The sequence below is a fragment of the Anomaloglossus baeobatrachus genome, chromosome 5 (genome assembly GCF_048569485.1).
Source record: "Anomaloglossus baeobatrachus isolate aAnoBae1 chromosome 5, aAnoBae1.hap1, whole genome shotgun sequence".
NCBI classification, from domain to species: Eukaryota; Metazoa; Chordata; class Amphibia; order Anura; family Aromobatidae; genus Anomaloglossus; species Anomaloglossus baeobatrachus.
This window is the reverse complement of record NC_134357.1, coordinates 181,844,007-181,856,873: the sequence shown is the minus strand read 5'-3', so window position 1 is coordinate 181,856,873 and position 12,867 is coordinate 181,844,007. Positions and strand designations below refer to the sequence as shown.

General features: G+C 44.2%; 1 protein-coding gene across 2 annotated transcripts in view; it reads right to left on the bottom strand.

The window, feature by feature from the left end:
* LOC142311030 (rap1 GTPase-GDP dissociation stimulator 1-like) overlaps positions 1 to 12,867 on the bottom strand; it is a 331,284-nt gene that overhangs the window by 46,970 nt on the left and 271,447 nt on the right. For both annotated transcript variants that reach the window (XM_075349022.1, XM_075349021.1), the window contains one exon: positions 4,830 to 4,964. In XM_075349022.1, the coding sequence (XP_075205137.1) occupies positions 4,830 to 4,964 (135 nt within the window). The remainder of the gene's footprint in view (positions 1 to 4,829; positions 4,965 to 12,867) is intronic.

Below are 12,867 nucleotides of genomic sequence, written 5' to 3'. Positions count from 1 at the left end.
CCCATTTTGGAAAATAGACCCCTGAAGGAATTTATCTAGATGTTTGGTGAGTACCCTGAACCCTCAGGTGCTTCACAAACGTTTATAATGTTGAGCTGTGAAAATAAAAAAATACATTTTTACCACAAAATTGTTACTTCAACCAGGTAGCTTTTTTTTTTACAAGTGTAAAAGGAAAAAAATCAGCATAAGATTTATCGTGCAATTTCTCCTGAGTATGCTGATACCTTATGTGTGATGAAAATCAACTGTTTGGGTGCATAGCAGGGCTCGGAAGGGAAGGAGGGCCATTTGACTGCACAATTGGCTGGAATCATTAGTGGAAAGCCCCTAAGGTGCCTAAACAGTGGAGGTTCCCCACAAGTGACCCCATTCTGGAAACAAGACACCTCAAGGCTTTTATCTAGGTGTATAGTGAGCAGTTTGAATCCAAGAGTACTTCACGGAATTTGAAAATTTTCATTTTTTTCACAAACATGTTGCTTTAGCATCATATTTCTTACTTAAGAGGCAACAACAAACCGTGGACCCAACAGGTTGTTATCCAATGTCTTATGAGCACAGGGATACCCCACATGTGGCCAAAAACCTCTGTTTGGATAAATGGGAGGGCTTGGAATGGAAGGAGCACCATTTGAATTCTGGAAAAGTTGAAATAAATTGCGGGCACCATGTCACATTTGCAGGGCCCATTGGGTACCTATACAGCAGAAACCCCCCACAAGTGACCCCATTTTGAAAACTGGATTTTATTCAGGAGTATAGTAAGCATTTTGAATCCACAGGTACTTCACAAAAATGTTGCTGTAGCAACAAATTTCTCACTTTTAGGCTATGTGGCCATGATCCAGCGACACGGCGTCTAGTACACAGTGTCAGCCTTCCTGCAGAGATGTGAGTGTTGTCTAAGGGAGAACGCAGTTGCCCATGCCCACGATTTGGGTTCAGGCTGCTGTGGACTTTAGTTCTATTCTACCTGCAAAGAACACTCTCGTCTCCGCGGCATAAATTGACATGCTGAGGCTCGGGAAGCTGCACCACAGGTCAGTATATGCTGCGGAGAAAAGAAGCACAGTGGGCACGGGATTTCTAAAAATCCTTCCACTGTGTTTCTACTGCACAACGCAGCGCTATGGATGCAGGGAAAACACTCTGCGCCCAAAACGCTGCAAACCCTGATTGTGGGCACACAGCCTAATATGCTACAATGGATGAATGGATAGATGTCAAACAAATATAACGTCCCACCCCCTGCATATTCTAAGCTGGCGCCCTTTAGTACCTTTCATGTGGCACTAAAGGGTGCCTAGCCTTGTATTTAGCCCCCCAAAAAATTAATAATTAAAATAAACGATGTGGGGCCCCCCCTATTTTTGATAGCCAGCTAGGGTAAAGCAGACAGCGGTAGCCTGCAAACCACAGCTGACAGCTTCACCTTGGCTGGTGATCAATTTGGAGGGCTCCCCAGGCGATTTTTAAAAAAAACAAACAAACAAACAAACGTGGGGTCCCCCACAAATTAGATCACCAGCCAAGGTGAAGCGGCAGCTGGGGTCTGGTATTTTCAGGGTGGGAAGAGCCATGGTTAGTGGACTCTTCGCAGCCTTAAAATATCAGGCCACAGCCGCCCTAGAGGTGGCGCATCCATTAGATGCGCCAATCCTGGCGCTTCGCCCCAGCTCATCCCGTGCCCTGGTGCGATGGCAAATGGGGTAATATACGGGGTTGATACCAGCTGTAATGTCACCTGGCATCAAGCCCTGGGGTTAGTGATGTCACGGCCTCTAAACAGATACCCGACATCACTAACCCAGTCAGTAATAGAAAAAAATAGACAAAAAAAAATTATTTGAAAAAAAAACTCCCCGAAACATTCCCTTTTTCACCAATTTATTGAAAATAAACAAATTCCGGTCGCTGTAATCCATTTTGGAGGCCCCTCGACGACTCTGGACCTTCTAGAATATGGGGGGCACGTTCAGGGAACGTATCCCCCATTATCTGGAAGAGTAAGATCTCCATGAGCAGTGTGGGTGCAGTAATCTGAGAATACTGCACTCACACTGCCCCGGTCCAACCTAGGGCAGAGTGACCTGCAGTAACCTCATTTCAGAATATGAGGGGCACGCTCACAGAATGTACCCCCCATTTTCTAGAACAGCAGGCTCTCCATGTGAGGAGTGTGGCTGCAGATTACTGCACTCACTCTCCCCCGGTCCACAGTGCAGCAGCAGCGAGGTCAGCGTACCTGCTTGCAAGGATCCAGCTGACAGCCGCTGTCTGCACATGCGCCGCCAGCTTTCCAGAAGGAGGCTTTGTGATCGCGGGGACGGAGCAGCAGCCAGGTAACGGGGAAGATCGGGGGCTGACGGAGGGCTGACTGGGCTGACGGGGGGTGATGGCAGGACCTAGGGACAAATTTTCTGTCGCATGTGACGTGTCACATGCGGCAGAAAGAGCAGGATGAATGTGACCGCGCGCTACTGTGCGCTACGCGCCGCCATCTTGCATGCTCCGGCGGGGGGAAGAGGGGCGGCTCTGGAGAACCGGAGGGGGCTCCGGGGGACCAGAGGGCTCCAGTGTACCGGAGGATGGGTCAGGGGGAGGATATTTTCCTGTGATCTGAAATGTTTGATCATTTCAGATTGGAGGGAAATTAATGCAGAGCCGTCGGCGGCGACAGTTTTTGGCGCGCGTCGGCGCCATTTTGACTGTTCCGGAGGGGGGGTAGGGGTGGGGGTGGGACTCTCCGGTACCGGGGGATTTGGGGGCACTAGGGGTTTATATTTCTTTCTCATCTGACATGTTTGATCACGTCAGATGAAAAAGAAATCAGTTTTACCGGCTATTTCTTTTTTTTTATGTGATCGTCAGTATACGGTGTATACTGGCGATCACATTATCGGGGTCCAAAAAAAACACCCCGATTCATAATATGGGGGGTCTCAGCTACCCCCGGTATCTGAAACCCCCGAGATTTTCGGTCGCTGGGGGGGCGCTACAGGGTTTTTTCGGCCCGACGCTTTAAAGCGGCGGAACAGAATAAGTACCCTGTTTTGCCGCCGCTTTCAGTCATACGGCTATCGTTATGAGGTTAAATCAGAATGTGAGTTATAAATGCTCATATTCTAGAATGGTAGAGTTACAAAGGATCAGCCATAAAGGCTCCTCAAGGCCAGAGAGTGCTGTGTGTGAAGGTCCATCTATCCTTTGCGGCAATGCACTGCACAATGAATTAAGGTCCTGACTGCCCGCGGGATGCAACAGCAGCGTGTTCAGGTGAGGGATGTGGGGCATTAAAATTCATGTTATGGTATTAACATGTAAAAGACATGTGTCATCAATAGAAAACACTACCTCGTGATCTGTTTTTACTCAATTTTCATGCTGTGAAGACAATGCCAAAGATTTTCTGCTCATGATTATAACAAGGAATGTATCTATTCACAGACAAGGAACATAGCTATTCACAGACAGCAAGCTTCACTGTTCATGCTTTAATTTTAAAAGTCTGCACAAACCAATTCAATTTCAAATTAATGGTAATAACATGGCTGCCAACATTCCTGAATTTGCTGGGATTTGTCTTAATGATTTTTTTAAAGAATCTCAGTAATTTAGCCACATCCCAGGCAAAGTGGAAAAATGTGGTGTCCGCTCATCTGTGGTATGGGGGTGTAGCACCCCAGTGGTCATGGGAGCCACACTGGTGTTGTTCTCCTCACCGGAGGGTAAGGCTATGCCTGGATTCAGCGGGGAGATCTCTATGCCATCTACAATCACACACACAGCACTTCCTAATCCAGGCCAGAAGGGGGAGCTCAAGTCCTCTTTGGGGCAGACTTCCCTGTGCATTCTGGGCTGGGGAGTGATTAGAAGAAGTGAAACAGGAAGGGAGAACTCAGAACTCGAGTAGCAGTGAAAGAGAGCAGTCGCTGTTTGAGAGCTGTCTCCAGCTTTCCAGGACCGAGCGCTGAATCAGGACACCGGGGTCCTCGATTGTCGCGTACTAACAGCCCAGCAGTAAACCCGGATGGCAGGAGGTTCCACGCCACCTGGCCCAATAGAGACTCCCAAGGCGCAGCAGCATAATAGAGGCCGGGGCCGCAGAAGTACCGGCGGGCCCTACAACCGGCTCGCACTGCCCGCCACAAGGAACAAGGCAAATTGCACTTAGGAAGAAGGATGCTGTGCTGCTTCAAGCCGCAGCGACCCACATTGAGAGCGCATTAAGGAAGGCTTCCAACTTACATGGCAGAGAAGGGACTTCTCGCTGTTCCCCGGCTGACCGGACCCACTGTAACCTGAGACTTTAACAACCGACCAGTAAAAGATAAAGGAAACTACCAGCCTGTGTCATCCAGTTACTGCCAGCGTCCTCGGCCCTGCTCCCCAATGTACAACACCATAGACTACCACCCTATCATCCTCCCCGGGGCTGCTCCACCTGTGAAGAGCAGAACCAGCTTTGCTGCTACAACCATCTGCCCCGGAGGACAGCGACAGCAGCAGCGGCTAATCCCTGGCTGCGTACCACAGGTGGCATCATAAAATCAAACCTCCATTATCCCCCCCTTCTTTATTATACACCTCGGGGCCACGAAACCGGGCAAAAGGGCCACCCCGTGATATCCCCCTGACCCGACATCATCCGTCCCGGTGACAAGTAACAGTTAACCCCTTGCCCCGTGGGTGCTACAAGGGCATTCTGGGGCACAACTGGCGACGTCCACATTTGGACTTACATATTCACAAACACTGAGGTGGCAATATGACACACTTCTGTAAATACCCATATACCCCATTGTACATGACAAGATATACTCTACCTGGTATGGCTAGATTCCGCAGTGCACTCAGAGCTGCGTGCTGTACAGAAACATCTCCGTTCTCCACATGTTGTTCCAACAAGTCTAAAAGTTGATGAACTATGCCAAGTTCTACCATTCGCACACAGTTAGTATCTGTGGAAAAGACAGTGTTAGTTGAGGTGCCTTGCTTATAGTATTTCTGCTGTCAATTAGATATTTCTTTGTCTGAAATCTTGTTTAAAACTGAGCCTCTTGTGTTTCCACATTCTGCAAAGCTAACTTAATTGCCTAAAGTTTACATTTACATTATGGTGCATCACACTATCGTAACTCTCAGGCAACATGGTCACTGTATTGGGGTTACATTTGTCCCAGAAATTTCTGTCACTCCTTATATATAATCCCTCATGTGCTACTGTTCAAAAAGAAAAGGAGTGAGGGGCAACCAAAGAACTAAAATCCAAAAGTTTTATTAGGAGTAAATGAAAAAAATCCATTATGGTTCAGGCACAAGAGGCTTACGCGTTTCAAGATATGAATGTGACATCATTATATACAAGTGAAAAAACATACAAGATTAAAAACAATTAGCAATCATGACTAATTCACATGGATAGAAGCAATTTAATTCTTTACATTAGACAATCATGAAAATACCACACAAATTGGATTTATTAAATTATTTCACATTATACATGCACCTTTAAGTCTTTAATAAATAAACATAGTATCATTCCTATTGTTGAGTCCATTGGGAAACTTTGTATTCAACTTAATAATCCAAAAGGGTTCCATTCCCACATATACAGTGTGTCCACCCATATCCTGTCCACCGCCATCAACTTGAGAATGGCGGCAGCTATAGGCATAGAAGTGGTGTCTAGGTATAGTAAAGTAGCCATGCGCTACACAATGAAACCACCTATTGCGCCACCTGGTGGAAAACAACGGAGTTAGCATTTTTATCTCGAAAACAGAACGAGATAGAGAAAAAAAGTGAATCACAAAGTTGTAGGGCATCATCAATTCAATACGAATCGACACCTTACATACAGAAATGCTATTATTAGAATGTGTAAAACTCACAAGGCTGCGGACGTGAAGCGATAACTCATGGAGACCTTCCTACAAGTCATTGGGTATGGTGGCTGCGTGGAGTGGCCTCCACGCTCACCTGACCTGACCCCATTGGACTTCTTTCTGTGAGGTCACATCAAACAGCAGGTGTATGCGACCCCTCCACCAACATTGCAGGACCTACGACGACGTATCACAGATGCTTGTGCAAACGTGTCACCTACCATATTGAACAACGTGTAGCAAGATACAGCATGCTGTCCAGAGTCCAGATGTGCATTGCAGCTGACGGTGGCCACTTTGAGCATCAAAGTTAAATGAGCGCTATATGCGTGACCAGCATTCAATGTTTTGGGGGGGTCATGGGTTTCATATAATAGCATTTCTGTATGCAAGGTGTCGATTCGTATTGAATTGATGATGCCCTACAATTTTATATTTCACTTTTTTTCTCTATCTCGTTCTGTTTTCAAGATAAAAATGCTAACTCCGTTGTTTTCTACCAGGTGATGCTATAGGTGATTTAATTGCGTAGCACATGGCTACTTTACTATACCTAGACACCACTTCTATGCCTATGGCTGCCGCTGTTCTCAAGCTAATGGCGGTGGACAGGATATGAGTAGACACACTGTATAGTTGTTTCTGCCAGCTACGAACCTCTTGGTGGACTGACCTTCTCAATAGCAAAAAGTGCAATTCTGTGAGTGTGGAGCAAGCTCTGCAATTTTTGTAACTCCTATAGAAGTGAATAGGGAGATCGCATCTCTATAGTCAGTGACACAATGATGGACAAGATCATGAGATAGTGGAAGGCCTCAGATAGGACCTGTACACTGACAAGCAAAAAGGTCAGCAATGGTAACAATCCACTACAGCTTTGAAACTGAGACTACCTTCATTTTATAGACTTGATTTTTTATCTTGGCTATCTCATATATAATTTTGACTTGCAACTATTTAGGCATATTAGTTATTCAGATTCTTGTCATGTAACTGCATTGTTACTGATTTGTTACTAAAAATCTAAATGTTATTATTTTGTAAATCCACCTTTGGCTTTCAACACTGCCTAAATCCTTATGGACATGCTTTTGATCATATTCAAGCATGTCTTGACCGAAATCTAATCCCAGGTCTCTTCTACATGTTCCCAATAATGGGGCATACTGGTCGACTCGCTTGGGTATGTATACAGCTTTTTCTTCAACTTTATCCACAAATTTTCGATTGGGTTGAGGTCTAGGGACTGTAGGGGCTAACTCAGCACCTCTACTTCATTGTTATTGAACCATTTGTTTGCCAATATTGATGTATGCGTTGAGTCACTGTCCTGCTGGAACACTATGTTGTCCTTAGTATTTGAGTGTACAAAGTAAATCTTATTGAAGGATACTCACATGTAGATCAGCATTGAGACCACCATCAATCCTAGTGAAGAATCTAACGCCTTTTGATGTGAAATAACCCTGTATCATCAGTCTTCCTCCATCAAGCTTGACAGTTCCTTAAATTTCTCTGTACGTTAGCCACTTTTTCCCTTGTTTCTTCCACACCCATTTGCACCCATCAGAGCCTAGTCTATTGACATTCATCTCATAGCTTCAAATCACCCATTTCCAATCTGTCCACTCTTTTGCAAACTCAAGCCAACACTTCTCATGATGACATTTATGTTAAGGATTCTTCTCCCTTTTTACTCACATCTGTGATCTCACTATTAGGCTACGTGCACACGCTGCGTTTTTTGACGCTGCGCTTTTGTGCGTTTTTGGCCGCTAAAAACGCACAAAAACGCACCCGCGACAAAAAACGTGGCAAAAAACGCATGAGTTTTTACCGCGATTTGGTGCGTTTTTGGCAGCGTTTTGCTGCGTTTTTGATCTCTGCATTTTTCTGTGTTTTTCCAATGCATTGCATGGGGGGAAAACGCAGAAAAACGTAGGAAAGAATTGACATGTCCATTTTTTTTAAGCTCAAATACGCAGCTTAAAAAAAAAGTTGTCTGCGAACAGCAAAAATGAAAACTCATAGACTTTGCTGGGGAAGCAAAGTCATGCAGTTTTGAGGCCAAAAACGCACCCGAAAAACACGCAAAAACGCCGTGAAAAACGCACTGTGTGCACATAGCCTTATGAAGCATACAAGCTACCTCCACTGCAGTGTTTATTGCTCCAGAACTGATAGACCTTGTGATTAACCAACTTGTTGGCTTTTGATTCTCTATAAAATGAAGGTAGTCTCACATTCTAAGCTGTAATGGATGATGAGATCCTGAAAGTTAAAAGTTCAAAACATTGTTACCCTTTTGCTCATCAGTGTATCTCCCAAAAATGTGAAAATGCCATACATTTCCAATCTCGGAGCATTTCTTTGAAGAGGATTATCCGGAACTATTTTATTTTTTTCCTATGTATCTAAGAACTTACAGGTAGGTAATTGCTAACTATCTGCCTGTTCTGGCTGGTGAAACAAGAAAAAGAAGAAACAGCTATAGTCTATAGTCCAAAACAAGCTATATAAAAAAATTGTATTTATTAGGGACCGATAAATGGGGCGTAAGGGGGCACATACAACAAAGAGAGACCGCATATTCCATGTAATATGTGCATAAATACTGTACATATGAGTTCAAGTAACAGGGAGTTGCATGCAGAAACATATAATTATAAATAGTAATATTACCATCAGATCAAGATCATAAAGTGCAAATGGCATATTAACATTCATTTCAAGGGAGAAAAAAAAGCATAAGAGGCACATGTTAGCTAAGATGAGAACAGCGTACTCCCAAGGGGAATTGCATCCACCCCGACACATGTTTCGGCACACCGCCTTCCTCAGGAGCCGCCTACCAATCAGCATAATACCATTCAGCATAATATCAGCAGTCGCCCCATCAACAGAGCAGAGAGGAAAAGATGGCTCTGTCAATGTGACATCATTGGAAGCAGCAGAATCGCTGGCAGGAGATGTTCATGACCACTCTGAGCCGTCAGAGAGAGACTCTGAGCAGAAGAGGGATCAATACCTGCCTGTAATTTCTTAGCTATCACCAAAAAAGAACCGAACAAGGGGTCATGAAAAAAATATTATCTTTATTAATATTCATTAAAAGAAGCATAATAAATAAATATCTCATGCAATATTAAAAAACACGACTGTTGACTAGAAAAAAAAGGGGGTCACAGAGTAACCTGCATATAAATATCAATATAAATATGAATATAAATATAAATTAATATAAGGATGAGAGTGAAGTACAAGGGTGAATCACAAAGTACACATCAGTAAATCTCAATATAAACTCATGTATTAAGAAAAAAGGAGAAAATGTGGTCAGAGGTCATGCCACAGCATAATGTTTGGTTGATATCAGCAGAGAAAAAACAGAGTGAATCACCCAGAGCAATTCACCCAAACATCCAAAATGCAGGTATGAACTAAGAAAAACTGCTCAGAATAGCAACAGCCAGTGGGCAATTCGTCCAAGGAAATGTAAATATAAATATAAAAGTGTCAGAATCGACACCAAAGAAACACACATAATAGTAAAGTGTTTACCTAACAGGTTGTAGAGCACAGTTTCCAAAGAGGTGGCGTGACACCCACCCCGACACGCTCACGTTTCAGGGAAAAAGACGGCAACGAAACGTGCGCGCGTCGGGGTGGGTGTCACGCCACCTCTTTGGAAACTGTGCTCTACAACCTGTTAGGTAAACACTTTACTATTATGTGTGTTCCTTTGGTGTCGATTCTGACACTTTTATATTTATATTTACATTTCCTTGGATGAATTGCCCACTGGCTGTTGCTATTCTGAGCAGTTTTTCCTTAGTTCATACCTGCATTTTGGATGTTTGGGTGAATTGCTCTGGGTGATTCACTCTGTTTTTTCTCTGCTGATATCAGCCAAACATTATGCTGTGGCATGACCTCTGACTACAGTTTCTCCTTTTTTCTTAATACATGAGTTTATATTGAGATTTACTGATGTGTACTTTGTGATTCACCCTTGTACTTCACTCTCATCCTTATATTAATTTATATTTATATTGATATTTATATTGATATGATATTTATATGCAGGTTACTCTGTGACCCCCTTTTTTCTACTCAACAGTCGTGTTTTTTAATATTGCATGAGATATTTATTTATTATGCTTCTTTTAATGAATATTAATAAAGATATTATTTTTTTCATGACCCCTTGTTCGTTTTTTGTTCTTTTTTGGTGATATATATTATAAATCCGAATGGTCTCTATGGTTCAATATACCTCCACACTTGCTATAACCTTTTGACAATAATTATTGGCATATATAATTCTGTCGGTGTGGCATGGGTTATTTTCTTATTATTTGTGTTCTGTAAGTTCTTAGGCCTGCAGGAAAAGAATTAAATATATAATAACCTTTTAAGTGAAGTGATAAAAACTGGATTAGTCAGATCTATAGCAGTTCTAAAATGTCTATTACTGACGATGTCACTGGAAACAGCAATTGAAGAGGAAATTCATATAATTTGCCGCAACCAATAGCAATGACCTAATTTAAGCAATTCAGTGAATGCACTAATAAGGGTATTCGCACTACAGTCTATAATATAAAATGTCATTTTTTGTCAGTTTTGTACGTGTAAGGTAAAGATGGTGACTATTTGGTGAAGATGTCACCTGTATATTGGCTATAATTATACATCGTAATACAAAGACTGTGGCTCTTTTTTATTAACACATCCTTCTTTTCCTAAATGTGTGATCATTTTTCTCCTTTGGCCATCACTTTCTTCTTCTGATCTGCCCTCACACATTAAATGTAGCCGCCAGTTCCTACAGCTTTAAGCTTTTCAATCTCCACTGTGCGAGGATGTCAGATACTTAATCTTAGTCCAGTTGGGACATACTAATGGAAGTGAGCACATTTTGGAGCAATATACAAGATGATGACATATCTATCAGCTCTGATGTTAAATGCTTCTTCACTCTTTAAAAGTAAGGAGTGGAAAATAGGTCACTGCTCTCATCCATACCATGTTTCCCGTCACTACTCTTTATCTTAGAAGTGAAAACCATAGTGCCCACAGGAATTGCTAGATACCACGTACAAGGTTGAATAGAGGACTCACAAAGATAGCACAGCAAGGAACCAGAATCGTAAGGTTTAGTTTTTCTATAAGATAGGCTGTGTAAAAGAATAAGTGCATTCTGCTAAACAGTAACTGTCATTTTAAATTTTACACTTGAAAATAAGCAATTTTGTAATATAGATTATCGGACAAATCTGCTTCTTTCTCTACCAGAATGGATGAGACATTATCAAAAGTCTCAATTCTGAGATAAAATCTGTATTCAGTAAAGACCTTTGTATTTCTGAGATAGCTAGGGAGCTATAACATCACTAGCGCAGCCAATCAGGGATACAATCACAAGTGCTATAAAAGATGAGAACAGAGAAAGCAGTGGATCTTTATGGCTTTATTTATAGAAAGGCCTAAATTAGAGAGTGGTGTTTTACTGCAGTGCTACAAATACATAGAAAATGGGAGTGGTAGCTTCAATCTGTGTATAATATTACATGTGTGACGCCCTGGCAAAGCCAGGTTGTCACAGAAAGAGTTAATCCTCCTTGGTAATCTGATCTCACACCGGTGCAGCAGGACAAACCACATCCCCCAGGGTAAGAGAAAAGCAGAGCAGAGGGGAGGGGCTGGAGCAGAGTGTTTGGAGAGACAGACAGAAGAGGAGTCTGGAGTTGTAGCTCCCAGGCTGATAGTGAAGCGTGCTCCGAAAGGGCCGGGACAGACTGCAGTGAGGAAGGGGCCAGAGGTAGCCGGAGCAGGGTAGTGGCCCGACGGTACCTAGGGTGACCCGGATCACTGCAGGGGAGTGGATTCCCCGTTCCCGGCTGAGGAGAAAGAGGAAGAGAGTGGAGAGAAAGGCACCTGGCTGCCGGGAAAGAACAGGAGCTGCTGCACCGTGTGTGGGACACTAACACCCCCGTACCGAAGGCTGCGGACACTGGCAATTCCTAGTTTACCAGTGACTCTGTGTGAAATACTTGTGAGTATGCCCGTGCCCTCGGGCACCACACCGCAGCACTGCGCCCTGCTTCCTGCTTACCCGATCACTGGGCCCCGGGACAACTACCCCCTACCCACGGAGGGGAGAACCAACAACTTTGCTGCTCCCGGTCATCGCTCCCGGGATCCCCATACAGAGCAGCGGTGGTGTCCACATAATCACCACAACCGTGGGTGGCGTCACGGACAATCTCCCTTACCAAATCCCCTTTTACTGTGGAGCCTGGGATCACAGACCGGGTCACGCCACCGTGATACCCACAGAAGTGACCCCGTGGCCCGGATCTGGGTACCCCTGGTTCCCGGGCGACACACATGCAGTGGCAGACATACCGCCAGTGCAGCCGGTGCAGCTGCACCAAGGCCCAAAGTTAAAAGGGTACCCATGCAGGGCAGTTAGTAATGAGTGCAATATGGCCTGTTGTTCAGAGCCTGAGGCTCCGGGGATTCCATGGCCAGATAGCCCTCATCTATCATACGCTGTGCGCCGGTTGGTGAGCAATTATGCTGCTCCCCTGCACAGTATCCATCTGGGGCTAGAATGTAGTTGCTCCTGTGAGGTAATAATGTCACTGGAAGGGGTGGGGCTTCGTCCTCCAGCGCAGAGCTGATCACTGTTCAGCGTGTACTGTAGCTGCTGGAGATGCTGAGGATTTTGAGAGACAACACTGAAGGGCTGCACCATGGCAAGAGGAGCTTCATATATAGAACTAAGGGTGAGTAATGTGAGGCGGTGTTTGTTTTTGGGGGGCACAGGATAACTGGATGTTCCCACATTGGGGCTGCATGTTGAAGGATTGCACAGAGAAGATACTGCATATTAGGGGATTGTACAGTGAAGGGGTGATTTATACATACTGTATGTGGGACTTGATGGGGAAAGGGGTGGTTTGAGGCT